General features: G+C 56.1%; 1 protein-coding gene across 4 annotated transcripts; it reads right to left on the minus strand.

The window, feature by feature from the left end:
• Nucleotides 1–3,919: 3,919 nt before the first annotated feature.
• On the minus strand, nucleotides 3,920–17,911 carry SUN2 (Sad1 and UNC84 domain containing 2; the record flags this gene model as incomplete). Of its 4 annotated transcripts, none has more annotated exons than XM_079715477.1 (17): nucleotides 3,920–4,672; nucleotides 5,653–5,745; nucleotides 6,124–6,291; nucleotides 6,424–6,539; nucleotides 6,926–7,010; nucleotides 7,357–7,578; nucleotides 7,923–8,088; nucleotides 8,672–8,715; nucleotides 9,193–9,270; nucleotides 9,720–9,974; nucleotides 11,645–11,772; nucleotides 13,841–13,911; nucleotides 14,963–15,056; nucleotides 15,409–15,504; nucleotides 16,184–16,321; nucleotides 16,702–16,904; nucleotides 17,775–17,911. In XM_079715477.1, 17 exons carry the CDS (start codon nucleotides 17,894–17,896, stop codon nucleotides 4,559–4,561), a joined length of 2,193 nt encoding a protein of 730 aa, XP_079571603.1. In that variant the 3' UTR covers nucleotides 3,920–4,558. The 4 variants fall into 4 exon arrangements, with proteins under 4 accessions (XP_079571603.1, XP_079571604.1, XP_079571605.1 ...); XM_079715478.1 differs by having other exon boundaries at nucleotides 14,963–15,077; nucleotides 17,775–17,896; XM_079715479.1 differs by lacking the exon at nucleotides 15,409–15,504 and having other exon boundaries at nucleotides 17,775–17,896.
• Between the last annotated feature and the right edge of the window lie 328 nt (nucleotides 17,912–18,239).

Genomic DNA, 18,239 nt, shown 5'->3' on the forward strand with positions numbered 1-18,239 from the left:
CTCCTCTTCTGCAGAGTCTGCGGAGCTGGGGGCTCTCACCTCGCCCTGGGGCCGCCTCCTGCTTGGACTTTGACTCTGATTCTTGTTGGGCCTCAGGGCACTGATGATCGGGCCTGGGGTCCGCCTGCTCAGGGTCACGGTCAACAGCACCTCCTGTTGGTGGGGGTGCCAGGTGTTCCTCTGAGCCAGGCCGGGACTGGAACCCCTCCTTCCCCGCCACATCGCCCCAGCATGGCTGCTACAGGAGCCCAGCAGTGAAGGGCCTGAGCCCCAGATTTGGAAGCTCCAGCTGGGGTACGGGGAGAGCAGGTAGGAGGTAGTAAAAAAGATTCTTCCAGACCCAGCTCAGAGCATTAAGCCCTTTGGAAGAATCATTGCCAGGAGTGGGGGTGGTGTTGCCCAGGCCAGAGATGGCAGCATGGGCCCCGAACCAGCCTGCTCAGAGCTGTGGACTGAAGCCCTCTCTTTAGGGTGGACTGATGGGCAGAGATATGTTCTTTCTCTAGCCTGGGACACCCAACTGGCTGGGTGCTTCCTCAGCCTCGCCTCCCTTCCATCCCCAACCCTTCGCCGCCACTCCTGCTTCCGGACTGCTGCTCCCCTCTCCTCCCCTCCTAACTGTTTCTAGCTACCACTGACCTGTGGCCGTGGACCGACCAAACCAGCACACAAAATAAAAGTTTGTTCCAAGTTGACGGTGTCCTGTTCCCTGCCCAGCCCCTCCAGGTGGAGGTGCGGCCACGGGGAACTCCGTTGCTCTGCCTGCCCTAGAGCCCCCGGCTGCGGGCCGGGCCGGGAGGGGCCCAGCTTCTCCTGTCAGGCAGGCATGGCTTCAAAACCCAGACTCCTCCGCCAGCTGTGACACAGGACACGTTGCCATCCTCTGAACCTCAGTTTCCTCATCCACAGCAAGAGGTAAATGCCTACGTCGGGTGGTTGCGAGGATTCAGCGAGAGAGTGTGTGTGAGGCCCTGATGTGCCAGCGTGTGGGCGGTGCCCGGTGAACAATGGTCAGCACACTGCTCACCACCCATGCCGGCTCCCACGTCCATAGCAGAGGCCGCAAGCTGGGCAACAGACTCAAAAGGAGAAATGTGGCATGGACACGTCTCCGCTGTGTAGCTGGGACAGTGCCAGGCATTTCCCTCGCTTCATGTTCTTTGATGTTCGCAGCTCCCATCTATGAGGGAGGTGGTGGTAGTTGTGTTTTTCTGGTTAAGGACACTGGAGCTCAGGGGAGCAGTGCCCCCAGCCCCCAGTCATGCCAGTCACCCACTCCAGTGTGTCCTTCAGCCTGTCCTATTTCCATCGTCTACTGGCTGTTCCCCTCTTGCATTTTGACTCTGGTTCTGCTTACAGGGGCCGTTGCCCAGTGGTGCCTTTGTAATAGGAGTTCCAGCGTTGAGCAGCACCCTGTGCTCTCTGTCCCCATGGCGGGTGCTGTGGAATTTGTGTTTCCACAGGACTTGGCCATGGGGGGACCTTGGAACAGGCAGAACCACATTTTGTTGGAACTCTCCTGCTGCTGTGAGCATAACCACTTCCTTTACATTTTGAAACTGTGGCCTCCACCCTGGCCTCTGCCTTCAAACACTCAGGTCATTCTGATCTCTGTGGTCACCAGGCCCACACCTGCTAGCCGGGGGCTGGCTACAGCATTTTATTGTCGTTAGCTGGGACTACAAAGGTCCCATATGGGTCTCAGCCCTACCGACTATTTGGAACAAAACACCAGCCCTTTTGTTGTTGATGAAGAATAAAGTTGTTAATCCAGTCACCTCAAATGGCAAATCCTGACCCTTTTGTAACGCAGCTAACGTGTGGCATCTTTAATTCAGCCAGGCCCACTGTTCTGGCTTATCGGCCTCCCCAGCACAGAATAAGGTCACAGGAATGTGCCATGCTGCAGGGGAAGCGCAGGTTTGATTGGGGTCACGGAACGGACCATAGAAAAGACGGTGTGAGGGTTGTGCCATGAGGGCCTCTTACGATTTGGACGTGTGCAGACAGGCCCCAGAGGGCACGAACAGAGGCCCTGAGCCCTGTGTGTGGTAGGTTCCAGGGATGCGTTTACTAATGCCGCTCAGGGATGTCACCTTTGTTGAAAAATGGTGCTAAACGCAGTGCAAGTGTGAATGAAATAGGTGATGAAGCGAGCAGTTGCTGAGGGGTGAGCCATAGTACTAGCTTTTTCCTCATGCAGAGAGAGAGCTGAGGGCTTGAGTAACTGGCCCGAAGCCTTGGGCCTGGCTTTGCATTCCACCCAGCACCATCTCCTGCAGCAGTTTATCCCCCAACTCCTGCCTACTGACCTGTTCCTGCCTTTATTTTCTCAGCTGTGATGGGGCCCCTCCCTGGGCCAGGTGCCATGGTCAGGATGAGAGGCGTGTGTTGAGAGTCCACCTGGGCAACCACCCCTGGCCCTTGGAGCTGCTCATTGGAGGCACTGAATCTGGGGAGATATTTGCAGGGAAGGGCCAGGACCTGCTCCCTGGAACTGGCAAGATTCTGGCTCTTCAGGGGACCCACCTCGTGCCATCCCAACACAGGTACAAGGGACAAGGGTTTAATTCCCACGGAGGGGGCTGCGGCACTGATGGCGGACGAGCTTGGCAGTAAAGTGGGTAATTTCTACCCTCTGCTCCAGTGGCGCTGAGAGACGCAGGACAGGCCTCCTGCTTCCCAGTGGGACTGGGACATCAGCGATAGCTAATAAAGCCACTCACTTTCTCCTGCCAGCCCTTGAGCCCAGAGTCACAGGCACCGGGCCTGCCTCAGGTCCCACCTCCCATCACAGCTGAGTTTTAGCCAAGAAGCCTGCGTTTCTAAAGCTTAGGAGGAAGCCTTTGGGGCACTGTTTTGGCTAAGAATTCATTCTCTTTTTCCCAAGAGCAGGGTCCCGTGCAATGGCCAGATAAAAACCACACACTCCACTAATCCTGGGCATAATTTATTTTTTGCATAGGCATAAATTAGAATCTGGAGATACAAAATTAATAACCAATAGTGCAGCATTTGTGACAGGAGAGCGCAAAACAAAACCTGGTTGTCTGGAGGCAGGGCCAGTGCCAGAGGACCTATTACAGGATGGCCGGGGCCTCGCCTTCGTTCCAGCTCCGTCCTCCATTCAGGGCGCCCACCTGCACAGCAGCCTTTCCTGCCCCCTCCCCACGGGCCGGAACGAACCACAGAGTTGGAACCAGTGCCCCAAGCCCCTCTTGGCAGCCAGGTTACAAGGACCTGAACTCACCCGAGACCCCACAGAACGGGGCTAGGAATCAAGCCCTTAGCTTTTCAGTTAAAAAACAGACCTTGAAAAATACATAATAGAGCAGGGCCTGCTGGGTCCAAAAGCTCCCACCTCAGCCCCCCCCTCCTAACCCAGCCCCCCACCCCTGTCTGTCCCCCATAGAAAATGAGTCAGAAGAGAATAGAAACAGAATTGAGCAAGAGCTGAGAGAGCCCCCGGGGGCGGCTTAGGGTTAGGGGGCCCCTTACATCAGCGGCCTGATAGGGGTAGGGTAGGGCCAACAGTGCCGACCTCCTCCCACCGTGGCACCCTGAGTGTCACTGTCAGTCATTGTATCGCTGGGCCACCACAAGAGTCCAGGGAGTCCCCTGAACACTTCTAGCTGACCCCAGATGTTTATGGCCTCGAAGGACAGGTCTGGGCACCCTGGGGAATGCAGCAAGCTTGTGCTGGGGCACAGGTGGGCCCTAGCAAGGAGTGGGGAGCAGAGTGGGCCCCAGTCCCAGCATCAGGAGAAAGCAACTACTGTCCCCAGCAGAGGGGACTCCTACAGGGCCACAGAAGCAGTAACCCTCAGGCTCTCAGGAGCCAGACCCTCCAGGGTAGAAGAAGCGCCACGGCCCACCCTGACCCACCCTGACCCACCCTGATCCAGGACAAATACAGTGTATAGAAGCCCTTCAGGAATGCTGTGGGCCTAGGCTGATGGCACTAGCTTTCTGGAGGAGCCCAGCTGCCTTCTCCCAGGAGCTTCCTGCCTGGGGACCAGTCCCAGCCTGCACCCTCCTCCCAGAGGACCTCACTTCTCTGCCTAGGGAGGGGGCACAGCTCAGCTGCCCCAGGCCCTAGCCTGTTTCACCCACGGCTTTGGCACCTGCTTCATTTATGCAGCTCCCTGGGTGCCAGCCCCCGCACATGGGCAAGGGGTAGGCAGGTCTCGTCCACCTTTGCCGGAACATGGGCACTCATCCCGTCTCTCCCTGCCTCGACTTCCCACAACATGCTACATATATACACCCTCGCAGGAGGGAGAAGACGACACCCAGTGCCCAGCGCGCAGAGAACAAAGAAGGAAAAGAGACGCCGGAGCCTGCTGACCGCTAGAGCCACCCGGTGCTCAGGAAGAGCCTGCGCGTTCCTTCTAATCTCCACTGGGCCAGGGGCTCTTCTTGCCTGCTCCCGGAAGTCAGTGCGCTTCAAGCGTGTGGGGGCAGAGGCGGGGGTGCTGCGCAGCCACCCCCAGAGCAGGGAGCACGTGCCGAGAGGAGCTGGCCTCCCCGCTGGCGGCGGCAGCGGCACAGAGAAGGCCTAGTGGGCGGGTTCCCCATGCACCCTGAAGCGGTAGATGCAGGTGTACTCGGGGTGGCCCCAGTTAGTCAAGATCCGCAGCTCCACCACCTGGTACGTGGCCATTTTAGGGCCCTGGGGAGAGAAGGCAGGGGTGAGAGTCCTCAGACCGGAGGGGAGACGGCCACACCTAGGGCCAGATGCCCCCTCCCCCGGGCCTCTGTAGAGAACCGGACCTCAAAGCTCCTGTCTTCAGACGCTGGAACACAGAGTTTCCAGCTGGTGGGCCAAGGAGCCCCACAGGCTTTAGAGGTCCCACAGGGGCTGCCAACGCATGTAAGGCTGCGCCAGGCCCAGCCCACGGCCATATAAAAATGGCCTTGTAACCGAGCCCCAGCATGATTCATCTCAAACTGGGAAAACCTCACAGGACCTCTCTTTGACCATGAACAGAACTACCTTTACGGAGAGTCTGATGTATGTCGATGCTGAAAAAGAATTCCTTCACTGTGAATTAAGCAGAATTTCTTTTCTTTCTCAAGTTCCCATCAGTCCTCTGTGTCGTACGTTCATTTTCAGCTGAGGGCTGAAACTCTCTGCCTGGTAGCCAGGCCTGCCTCTCCCCGCCCCCCCGCCCCGGTCCCTTCTCCACCTCACCCACTCCCTCACACTAGGACTCCCCTGGTTCGGCTCTCAGGCCACCTACCAGAGATTCACCTGGGCTGGAGACTGGGGATCTACTTCTAACAAGGGCCTAGGAGACCGATGCCCACTCAAGTTGAGGCAGGAGCCCCCCAGCAGTGGCCCAGCCACACTGCGCTGTGTAAGGCCCAGCTGGGCCACTTTCACTCGGATACCTGCCCTCTGCAGGCAGCTCCCCAGCACTGCCCATCTGGGAGGGCCCCTCCCCTGCGCTGATGTGCACTTGGCGCCTCTCCCACGCCACAGGGACAGTGGTCTCTGTTCCGTACCTCGAGCTGTGGGTGGGCTGGGCTGTGACTTCTCACTTGGAACCCCCAGTGCCTAGCCCAGGACAAGTACTCAGAAAACCTCTGCTGAATGGATGGGAAAGTACATATATATGCCTCCTCCGCCAGCAGAACAGAATCCCGTACCTGAAAATAAAACGTCTGAATGGGCTCCCCATCCTGGTCGTAGGTGAACTGGCCAAGGAGCGTCCCCTCCTGCTGCAGGTCTTCATCGAAACCCTGAAGAGAGCAAAGGATGGAGGGAAGATCCTGCTCTTAGACATGGGCCCCCAGGGAGGAAGGCCTTCCCTCCCGTTTCCCCACTGGTCCCCTCCCACCCAGTAGGGCAGGCACCAGCCTCCTCGGGGACTGCAGGGGGCCTGAGCTCTGTACACAGGGCTGTTGTTTGATCTGTGACAAGTCACTTAACTCATCAGGCCTCCGTTTCTTCCTCCGCAGCCCGAGGTAACTGAGACCAAAGTGCCGTTTCCCACCTTGGCGCCGTCTCTTCCATATCTATTCCCTTCCCCTCAACCAAAGAACGATCCCAACTCTATCCTCAATAGAGACCCACAGGGCCCTCTTACAGCCCCTCTAGCCCCCAGGTGGGATACTCACAAAGATGGCAAAGTCCTTGGGGGCACTGGAGATGGTGCTGTTGGGTGACAAGGATTTGGGCACATGCTCTAAGGTGACAGCAGTGGGGCGGATGCGGGCAGAAAGGCGAACCACAGCAAAGCCCTGGGGCCCCTGGAAGGCCCAGCAGTTGCCTGGGTGCACGTCTGGCTGGAGGGGAAGAACGTCAGGTCAGCGCATGGCAGGTGACAAAGACAAGCCACCCTGAGCGCAGCTCTCAATGGCCCAGGAGGGGACAGTCACCCAGCTACGCAGGCGACTCGGTGTGCTCAGGGCCCCCACCTGGAGAATGACTCGGGGAGACTGGGATTGGTACCACAGGGGGATGCCGAAGAGGCTGAGGAGGGCTGTCTTGGTCTCGTAGGTCTCGGAACATCGGGTACTGATAACGCTGGCCCCTGAGACAGGAAAGAAAGGCAGCGTGGGCGCCTAGGGCTGGACTCCAGCAGAGGAGGGAGACCCACACAACCAGCTTAGCTCGCCAGCCAAGGGAACCCCAGCAGGGACTACTATTGCCCGTCCCCTCTCTGAGGACCAGTCTTCACACCTAACCCAGACCCCAGAGCAGCTGTAAGCATCGCCCGCCTCTTCCTGGCCGAGGAGGGTGCTCAGCACATCCCGGCTTCTCCCATGCAGTCACTCGCCTTTGTTGTGAGTTCTGGGTTGGGTGAGTTCTGCTGACCTCAAGCCCTGCTTGCCTAACACCACAGCTACCCTAGCAGATGCCAGGGGGCCCGCCAGTGTAGGGAAAGGGGCCCAGCAAAGGGAGGAGATGTGTACACACCTCCCGATTCCAGAGCATAGTCCACCATCCCGATGCGGTCCTCACTGTAGCGCTTCAGAGCCTGGTTTACAATACGGTGCACCTGCTAAAACACAGGCGCCCCGAGCAGCTGTGATGGGAAGCAGACTGGTCCACCTCCGTGGCCCCACTGTTAGAGGCCAGGAACCCCTGGACTCAGCCCTCCTGTGCCTGCACCATGCTGCAGTCCAGACACATGCCGCTTGCTCAGGCATACACCTCCACCCTTCCACACCAGCCCCAAAACAAACATCGGAGCCTCCTGGATGTCACTTAGGTCATAGAACAGGCCAGGGAGCTGGCAGTGTGGGACTGTGCAGCTCTACGGCCCCCAGGGAGGAAAGCAGTGCGTGTGTGTTGGGTGGATTAGCCATTGCGGGGGGCGGGGGTGTCCAGGGGCATCCAGTCCTCACCTCCTCTGTCACCCCAATCACGCCCTCCTTCTGCAGCGTCAGCCCCAGGCTGGCCACGGCCTCCCTCGCTGACTTGCCCTGCGTCTCGGCCACGTGGGCAAGGATCTTGCTCTCCAGCTCCTGCAGCTGAGCTTGGATCTCCTCTCGCTGAAGGAGCCCAGTGCGGCTTCCCCCACCTCGAAGTAGGAACTGGCTGACCCAGGCAGGGAACTGAGACTCCACCTAGGGACCAAAAAAAGGTCTCACTCTGGGAGGCTCACAGTGGAAGCTGCCACAGCAGAGCCCTGGCCAGGGTGGGGTGGCGCCTGGCTTGGGTAGAGGGGACAGGGAGCGAGGACAGGCCTGCGAGGGGAGGGCCAGCATGTGCCTGCTCAGGCCACAACGAGGAAAGAGTTATGAACAACCCTCCATGTTATCAATGAGAAAACAGGAAGAACTTCTGTCAAAGAAAGCCAGCATCTGTGCCGAGTCCAGAGCAGGGGCTGAGAGGCTCTCTGCCTTGCAGACTGCTAGGACCGTCTCAGAGGAGGGGTGTTCAGCAAGGGATGTGGATGGTTCCAACTCACGTCGTCCCGCACCGCTTGGAGCTGCTGGGGCAGCAGGCCCACTTGGTCCTCCACCGAGCTCTGCTTCAGGGTCAGGGCTGCCAGTTCCTGCCGCAGGCCTTCCAGCTGGACCCCCAGCCGCCCCAGCTCCTTCATGGAACTCTCCCGAAAGGACTCCTGGGTCATCCTACTCCCAGAGAGAGAAGAGTAAGCCTTGGATCTCTGATGAGGGGTAAGGCTATGCTGAGGAGAACAAGAGGATCCCCTAGTTGGCACCTGATACAAGTGTGTGCCCACCACTCACTGGTGAGTGCAAGGCTCACTCTTGGAGGTTCTGGCTGTAGAACACAGCTCCGGTGCCTATGACTTGGCTTGCATATCCCAAGGAGCTAATTATTACAGTATCCCATTTCCCTTCTAAGCCCAGATCCATAATTCACTCTGCCTCAGCTCTCACATCCTCCACGAGTACAGATATCTGGGGCATGGGAAGGCAGCCGGCATGAGGCTGTACAGAAAAGACGGTATGTCTGTAAATGAACCCATGAATCCCAATTCTCTTGCAATGCCTGCAACCCCTGCCAGACCTCCACTGCACCTCAAGGACAGGCTCTGAGTAGGTGATCCTGAGCTAGGTTTCAGCCATCTCCCTCTCTGCTTGGGACACAATCAGAATTCTGCTCCGGGGCTCTGCTGCCCAGGCCTAGCTGGGGGTGGGAATGGGGATGCTGGGGCTGAGCAGGCCTCGGACAGATGGCAGTGCGAGTTACCTTTGCCACTCAGACTTCAGCTCCTGGAGTCGAGCCTCAGACTCCTATAAGCAGAAAGAAAGGACCAATACAAGAAATGTCAGGCTCACAGCAGTCTCCCAGAGCAGGATCTGTTCCCTTTGGGGTCTTTGCTTAACCACATCCCCACCCCAGGGCCTCCTGACTGATCTAGCACACGTCAAACTGGCCTCCTGGTTGAGGTCCTTATGGGAGTCTCGCCCCATATCTATTGTGCTTAGGCGTTCACCCGTTCACTCGTTCATTCAGCATGTATACCCAGCACAACAGGCCACTTGAAAGTAGCCCTTCCTGTCCTCAGGCATGATCCCAGGGCGTCTCTGCAGAGTGTTCCAGCCCAGGTGGATTCAGTTCAAGCAGAAGTCAGGAGACTACACACCCTTCTCCCCATTCTGCATCTAAGCAGACCCTTAGGGGCCAAGGTGTCTCTCTGAGCCCAAGAACAGATGATGAATTCGATCAGCGCCCCACCGTAGGCTCCAAGTGCCCCCAAGCCCACCAACCTGCGAGGCCTGGACAATCTTCTTGAAGAGGTCTTCTGAGTCCTGTTGATGCTCTGCTCTCAGGGTGACCAGTTCTTCCTATCAGGCATAGGAGAGAGGCTAAGGATTTTACTGAGTCGTGCTCAGAGGCCGCTTACAACCAGTAAGTGGTGTAACCAAATTCGAACCAGGCCTGTTTGATTGCAAACTTCAGCTCCTGGCCTTTTTGCTACAGTGCTTCTTGGAAACATGCAAGACTCCTCTCGGTCTTTACTGCACACCGGCATGGTGTGCCACACCTACATGGGCATTGTGCCAGGCGCGCTACAATCTCATGTTCTCACAACCAGGGGCGGGGCAGACAGGAGAGTCTCCATTTTAAAGAGGAGGACACTAAGTCTTAGAGAAGGTAATTGCCAAGTGGTAGAGCCGTCTGACCCTGAATGACACACTGCTGTTTCCCTCATGTCAGGGTGCAGGGCCTCGCCCCCTCCACCCCACACACCCAGGGTGTCAGCCCCACGGGCCCCTCAGCTCCCCTCCCCGACCTGGATCTGAGCAGTGGTGTCCCTGCGGAAGTCCTCCTTCAGGGCAGCCTCGCGGCGGCTCACCAGCCCCTCCAGGAGCGCCAGGGTGTCCTCGTGGCTCAGGCTGCCGCTGCCCCCCTGCCCTCCAGCCCCCTGCCGCAGTTCCAAGCGTTCCAGGCGCATGGCCTCCTTCTGCCAGCTGGAGGAAAATTCAGCAGCAAGAGCTTCCAGGCGCCGCTCCAGAGAGTGTACCCGGGACAGGATGCGCTGCTCCGCCTGGCAGGACGGGGAGGGAAGAGCCACAGAGGTTAGGGACTTACGACAACAGTGCTTGCTACAGAGGAAGGGAAGAGAATCCCAGAAACACCCAAATGAAATTATGAAACACAGCCTGTTGACTGTCAGTTAAAAGGCACGAGCCTACTGAGTACAGAGGTTGGGCTTCTGACTTTCAAAAATTCCATTTTTAAACTAGGCAGTATTTGCATGACTCAAAAAGCAAGCAAACAAACAGCAAAAACTCATGCTCCTAACCTCTGCCCCATCCACTCAGAGCCCTCACCACCAACCCTTCCCAAACCAGACAACTATTTTTATTAGTGTCTTTATGCAGATGAAAGTAAATACAAACATATGTCATTCTTTACTTCCCCCATTTTACAGAAAAGGTGGTCCTGAAATTGAATTGTCTTTACTAGTGATTAAAAAAAAAAGTTAAAGATGCCAGAACACATCATTATTTTGTGAAATAATAAAATCAGGGTCAGGAAAGTAGTATCTACCAAAATAAACGGTTAAAAATGTGATAGCAAATTAAATTCAGCAGGATGCAAGCAAAGTTCAAATAACTATAATTAGAGGACAAAGAGTTTTACATTTTCATCGTAGACCCCAGGACCTGCACATACACACTCCGGTTGTTTGTGCACTCATCGCCCCCCACTGGACTGCAGGCCTCTTGAGGGCAGGGCCTGGGCCGGATCCATCTTTAGCCTCTGGCAGGTTGCAAAAATGGCCACTGTCCTGCCCTCCTCCCAGCATCTGTGCCCTCTGCAATGTGGCTTCGCAGGTGCTTCCATGGAGAGGTGGGGTCTATTTCCCCCTCCTTGAATCTGGCCTGGCTCTGAGATTTGCTTCAGCCAATAGAATGTGGCCGAAGTGACAGTATGCTAGTTCTGAATCTAGTCCTCAAGGTCTGGCATGATTCCACTCTGCTGGAACCCTGCCCGGCCACTATGAGAACAAGCCCAGGCTACCTGCTGGACAGCAAAGGTACAACCTGCCCAGCCCAGGCCTAGACCAGCCCGCCCCTGCTGATCCACCAGTCAACTGCAGACACGCGAGGGAGCCCAGCCAAGATCAGCTGTCCTTGCTCAGACCAGAAAAGCCACCCAGAGGACCTGCAGGCTCATTAGCTAATCCAATGCTGTACTTTTGGTTTTTTTTTTTTTTTTTTTTGGCTACACCGCACAGCTTGCGGGACCTTAGTTCCCTGACCAGGGACTGACCCCGGGCCATGGCAGTGAGAGTGCCGAGTCCTAACCACTGGACCACCAGGGAATTCCCCAGTGCTGGTACTTTTAAGGCACTGATTTTGGGGGTGGTTTATCTATTGTAATAGGTAACAGAACAGGATATTACCTGACTCACAGAAGGTACTCAGTAAAGATTCGTGAAATTATACTGAAAAGGAACAAAGTAGGCAAGACAATTTGTCTTATTCCTTTTCCTTCTGTTTTCCGTGCTTCTTAGGATGGCAACTAACTTTTGGGCAGTTTTGATTCATATTTAAGCACAGGCAAAACATCCCCCCAACACCTGCACCACAAACAGTAGAGACAGGTATCCTGGCAGCATCTCTTCAGCTGTGTGTGTGAGGAAGAAGGGCAGGGACTTCAATGGCAAATTCAGGCCGAGGCGGGAGCCTGCGACCCTAAGATGCTCACCTGGAAATGTGGGGATGAGTCTCTGGAACCCCACACGGCACGCTGCCCGCCGCTGCCCTTCGAGGCCCACCAGGAAGCCACAGCGGGGTGGAACGTCTGCAGCCCGAAGGGGTAGCAATACCATGCGCCTGCACACAGAGGAGAGGGCAGTTAACCTGGGCCGGGGCCACAGCGCGGACGGCAGCCTCATGAGCAGCGCTCACCAGCAGCCTGTCTCGCTCGCGGGAGCCTTGCCCCGGCCAAAAGCGGTACGAGGGGTGGAGGTTCCCGCCACTCTCTGAGGCAGCAGCCTCCACCCGACAATCCCAGCGTGTATTCATCCTCACGTCCCCTCAGGACTTCTCATCTTTCCATAGGTGGCAAAGCTTGGAGGAAACGGCTATCACAAGTTGGGGATGATCCAATGGTGATCCAATGGTAGAACACAGAGGCCCTGACGGTGGTCCTCAGTCCAGACCGTACATCAGAATCACCCACGGAGCTTCTGAAACAGTCAGTGTCTGGCCCCGCCCTCCAGAGTGAGTTCGTGGGCCTGGGGGATCCCTCCATAAGGAGTTTTAAAAGCTCCCCAGGTGGGAATTCCCTGGCAGTCCCGTGGTTAGGACTCCGAGCTCTCAATGCCGAGGGTGTGGGTTTAGTCCCTGGTTGGGGAAGTAAAATCCCACAAACCGTGCAGCATGGCCCCCAAAAATGAATGAATGAATGAATGAATGAATGAATAAATAAATAAATAAATAAAGCTCCCCGGGTGACTCTAATGGGCTGCCATAGTTGAGAATCACTGAAACAGAATCCACCTGCTAAGAGAGGCTGCCTGCTGCCCCAGAACAGAGCACAAGGCTGCCACCACAGAGACATTTGCATCTTGCTTTAGGGGCTACCTGTTTGTGATGTGTTTACTCCTGAGCTATGCACGTGCCATGTGTGTGTGTGTACATGTATGCGTGGGGCTGACAGTGCCTGAAAAAGCCATGTTGGCTGTGGGGTCTCCACCCTGGTAAGATGCCACACTTGCCACTCAATTGTTGGCCTCGAGCAGGTGCAACGGGAAGCACGTGACCACCAGACTTTAAGTCAGACCCTCCGGACAGGCCTTCACTTACTGCCCTCCCGGAGCCGGTCACTCCATCCCTCTGCCTTGCAGACTCTCCGTATGCATCTCATGACACCACGAGAACCTCAGCTCCACCAACCCCACATGGGGGTGGTGAAACAAACTGAGATAACACAAGCGAATGTGCTGCCTGAACAAAACACTGTAAGATTATAAAAGGTCATTATTATTTTAAGGGCAATGCCCAGTTTCCACTGGATAGGAACAAGCTGTTCTTGTAACAGGAAACAAAGGAATCAACACTTGGAAAGATGTTCTACCTTGGCAGAAATTAAAGAAATACAACTTGAGTAGATGCTAAACCTATAAAACCACCTCTAAAAATATAATAATAATAAAGCATGGTCTTTAATTACAAATTGGTAAAACTGAGCCTGGGGGCCACAGGGGCAACTCACAGGAAATTGTGAAACGCATGTGAAATTGTCAAATCAAAAGTTGAACACAAAATATATAAACATAATGATTACAACTATGTAAAAAATGTGAAAGTTCAACGAGAGAGACTGGAACAACGTGGGGCATCTTCTAGGTGACAGGTGTTTCAGTATCTCGGTGCAAAAAGGTGCTCTTACTTCTCTTTACTACTTCATTGTTTTGATCCTAAAGACAGCTGAAGACTGAGCTTGCTGTAACGATAATTCACTCACCCAGACAACCCTCTGATTTGGAATGGAGGGAAAACGACTGCTAATAACAGTGTCAGAGTCCCTGCTTTTTACCCCAGTACTCCTGTACTAAGGCATGTTCCAGCCCCTGGGGCTGCAAGGATGCTCTAGACATGCTAGGCAGTCTAGCGTAGCAGCCCAAACCAAGGACAAGACCAGTGGATCGGAACATTTCCCCTTTCACCCACTGGTCACCTGAGGACCCAGGAGAGCCAGGCAGGATGCTGCCCAGGCTCCACCCGACCCCGCTCGTCCTGCCTCCTTCCCTTCTTTGTCGTTGATCACTGTCCCTCTAGTTTTCACATGTCTGCTCAGCACCAGCCTCGGCCCACACTCTGCCTGCCCCTCTGGCTCGCCAGCCCCATCTCCACAAGCTCTCGTTCTACCCCTCCCTGTGACAGTGGATGAGCTCACCGTAGGTCAGGCCGGTCAGAAGCAGCAGCAGCAAGAGGAACCACAGGAACGGCTTCAGTGATGAGAAGCGCCTGGACCACAGGAGGGGAGAGAGGGCAGGCGGAGGTGTCAGGAGGGCTCCAGGGCCTCTATATGCCCCCAGGGAGTTCCTAGAGATTTTTCCTGAGTGCTGAGCTAGAGTTAGAGAGGACACCCTCAAGCCTCTCATCTTGCCAGGGCCAGATTGGATGCTTTACCTGCAAAGCTTGGAGTGACGGGGACAATTCTGACTCTGAACTGTATTGATGTTATCAAAAATAAATACTGCGGGGGGGAGGAGCGGGCTTCCCTGGTGGCGCAGTGGTTAAGAATCCGCCTGCCAATGCAGGGGACACGGGTTTCAACCCTGGTCCGGGAAGATCCCACATGCCGCTGAGCAACTAAGCCTGTGCGCCACAACTACTGAGCCTGTGCTCTAGAGCCCATGCTCCGCAACAAGAGAAGCCACTGCAATGAGAAACCCACGCACTGCAACAAAGAGTAGCCCCCGCTCGCCGCAACTAGAGAAAACCCATGAGCAGCAACGAAGACCCTATACAGCCAAAAATAATAAATAAAAATAAATTTATAAAATAAATAAGTAAATACTGGGGTCTCTGAATAACCTAAAACTTTCACAGACAGATGTCCTCTAGGCAAGCAAATATAGAAGAAAAAAAAAGTAACTCCTTAGTCAGACAGTATTTTCTTTTGGAAAACACTGGGGGTCCAGATCACCAGGGGGCCAAGAGGGATGCTGAATGTTCTGGGAAACACCATTTGCTGGCTAGAGCCTAAGGCCTGGCCAGCAGGAGTAAGGCTGGGCTTGTCTGAGACTCAGAAGTGGCTAGGCTGGTGTTTGGAAGGGAGCGCCCAAGAAGAAACAAGAACCTGCGTTCCAGAACACTCCCTGCACCTGACTCTAAGTCCTGTCCACTGTCAGGCAGAAAAGGGGGCTCTGGGTGTCCACTCCACGCTCACTAATAAAAGCTGAAAGTAAACTGGGAAAAAAAAAACCTTCAGAGAAACCATCACGTACAGGTTTAGATGCTTTATTGGCCCCTTCTGCCTAGGGCCTTCTGATTCCTTGTCAGTCTTGCTCACCTGGTTAAAACGAAGACGTCGAGGAGGGAGGCAGCTGTCGTCAGGCGGTACCAGGTGGTGCCAATCCACCAGTAGAGGAGTCCGAAGAGCCGGCCTGGAAGAGGGCCCATCAAGCCTAAGTGCCACCCCGAACCACTGGCCTGTGTGTCTCCACCAGCGGTCCTCCCTGCCCCGACCCCAACCCTGATTGCCAGTGCACCTCCATCCTGTTCCACGCTACCCAGGTCCTGTGATCCCACCCGCCTGCGCTGCCAACGCCCTCTGTCCAGCTTTCAAGCAAGGGTGCTCCCGTGGCTCCAGGCTCCCAGTAATTATTCTGGAACGAGCTACCCCTGGTGGCCCTACAGTCTCTTTCTAACGGGTTGGATACCCAACCGCAGAAAGATGGATGAAAGTGACTGCCAGAGAGAATGGAAACAATCACGTACAGAGCAGCCGGCACCCACCTGGAGAAGTGACCACCATCCAGAAAAGGGAGCCTGCCTGAGAAACAGCGTTCCGTAGCTGTGACCCTGAACCCTGCTGGTCTGTCTCTGAGTAGCCTGCAGGGAGGAGAGGAGATGCCCAGTTGTCCTCACTCTTTTTTTCTGGTGTGGAGGTGCTGTGCACCGCAGGGCCTGCGGAATCTTAGTTCCCTGACCAGAGATCGAACCCGTGCCCCCTGCAGGGGAAACGCGGAGTCCTAACCACTGGACCGCCGCTGTCCTCACTCTTAAGAGCCTTGGGACATGGAGACTGTCGGTTGTCTGCTCCTCTAGACTTTGAGCTGAGACCCAAGTGACAGAGGCTGGCAGCTAGCAGGCCAGTAAACGCTGACGAAGCGAAGTGCTAGATTTCTGACATTTTCTTTCCCCTGGACGCCTTGTCTGCTTCCTTCCCCTCACCAGCAACCCCTCAAACCACTCAGAACTAGACTAAGGGATCAAGCACCTCCTGCGTGTGAAGCTCCACGTTAAACACTTGCTGGAAATGAGTCAAATAAGGGAATTGGCCACAGGCTGCTCAAGGCCTCGTGGGGCCGGGCGATCGCATCCCAGCGCTGTCGAGGGCCACCCCAGGCCTGGGTTCAGGGCACCATGGTGGCACAGCAGCGACACTCAGCTGGACACCATGCTCTCTCGAGCTGTAAGGGCGCCTTCCCCTACTTCCCGTCACCTCCCCAGCAGCCCAGGAACCTGGTGGAGCATCTCCCCGAGGCTGGGGAGGGAGGACGTCGCCTACCTACGTAGTCATCCTCAGAAGAGTAGCCCGAGGACGACCCGAGGAAGTCCTCGGAGAGCTTGTCCTCTGGGAGCCCGTTGACTCTGCTGCTCTCAGGGCCACCTGTGCCTCTCCTCCTCCTCACCCGCAGGTCCTCACCTGAGGAGGGAAGAACGCGGGGTTCTCCTGGGGCAGAGATGCTCCGAGGAGGGTGTTCCAGAGGGACTCGCGGGGACAGCCCGAGGAGCATCTCTGATGGGCAGATGGAAGCTACTCTTAGCCCCTCCCGAGCTCCCTTGGGTCAAGGGAGGGTGAACTAGGACCGGCCCCTCCGTCGCCTAGGCCTGGAGCAGCTACGTGGCTCCTCCATCGTCTAAAAGGGCCTGGAAATTCAGACACTCAGCTGCTCTCCCAAGGGTTTCCGAAGGTGGGGAGCCCCTCTTCTGGCCCAGCAGCGGCTAGGAAACCCCCGGGGAGGATTTTGGACCGTAAATCTCCAGAGGCAGCAGAGACCCAGGAGAAAGGCTGTGGACACTCACTCCAGAAGGGGTCACCAAGCGGCTGGTCGTCGAGGATGGAGTTCCTGGTGAGAGAGGCAGCGATGGAGGCGGCCCGGGGGCTGCCAAAGTAGGACTCCCTGACCACAGACTCGCTGTAGTAGGAGGTGTGACTGTCGGAGGAGGGGCCCAGCTGCGGTGCTGGGGAGAGGCGCTTCATGTTGCTGGATTTCCTCTTCAGGGTCCTGTGGGAGGTCAGCAGGAGGAGAGAGGAGGGAGCTGGCAGGTGAGCCCAGCCAGGAAAGTGAAAGCGGCGCCCTAGGCAGCGCTCTGCCCTCCTAAGATGGGGGGCGTGGCCTTGTTGCTAGGCAACTAACAACTCCCAACTGCTGACTGTCTACCCGCAAAGCAGGTACTTTCTGTGCTCCCATTATCTCTAAATCTCACAAGCAGTTAGGCGAGGTCATCAGTAAGTGATGGAGTTAGGATTCAAATCCAGGTCTCTAACTTCAAAGCCAAAGTGTTTTTTCATGCTTCCTCATGGATTAGTAATTTCTACAACCCACTGAAAACCCAGACAAACCCAACCTGGCCTTCTAGAGCTAGTCAAAGCCTCAGGGGCTGTCATCTGGGCCTCACATCTGCAAGGGGGCAGGGTGAGGCAGGCGCCTGCCTTAGCGCACATCCTGGTGCCCCTCGGACTTGTTCTGCTTCGCTGGCCCTGAGGAGGCCCTACAGACAGTGGCACATGTGGGTGTGGGTCTGGGGAGGATGGCCAGACTGGCAGAGCCATCCACAGCACAATGGGTTCCTGTGAGCCCAGCTCTCGGTTTTGGGGTTTCCGGCCCGGCTTATTCTTGAAGCTGCCTCTCCCCACTTCCTGTTCTCTGAACATGAGGGCGGCAGCCCAGCTTACAGTATGGAGAGAAGAAACAGCACTGGGCCCTGGCATCCCCAGAGGTGTGAATGTCCCCTTTGACCAGACATGGGTATCTGATCTCTGCCCACAAAAGTCACAAGACGAAGAGGCTGCGCAGTGAACCGCCCAAGACATCTGCTCTGCAGGTCAGTGCATCCCACGGAGGCGGGTGGGGCTGGAAGTGGCGACCCCCTACCTGAGAGGGCTGTCTTTAAACAGGGCGCTCTGACTCCCCATCACCGAGCTCCCTCCACTGCTGCTGCTGCCGTCATCATCACCCTGGGAGTAGCGTGTTAGGCGCTGGCTTCTTCGAGACATGATGAGGTGGGCGGGGGACCCTTCCCCTGAAGAGTCTTGGGAGAGAAAGGGTGCCATGTGAAGCGTGGGGCTGTTCTCAGCCCCTCTCCAGGGGAGGAGAAACAAGGCACTGCCTCCCAGCCAATCCCCACCCCCCGCCGGGATTCAACTGAAACAGCCTGAGATGTGGGTGACATGGGGAATTTATTAATTATCCCGGCCCCGCCCACCCTGCTGCCCTCTGCCCTGGGCAGCCTCTTTCATGGCACCTTCCACAGGATTTCCTAATTCTCAGTTTACTGGATGCTGAGGTCCGTGAGAGCTAGAATTGGGCCTTCTGCAACCTTTGACATGAGACAGAGCC

The sequence above is a fragment of the Hyperoodon ampullatus genome (genome assembly GCF_949752795.1).
Source record: "Hyperoodon ampullatus genome assembly, chromosome: 11".
NCBI classification, from domain to species: Eukaryota; Metazoa; Chordata; class Mammalia; order Artiodactyla; family Ziphiidae; genus Hyperoodon; species Hyperoodon ampullatus.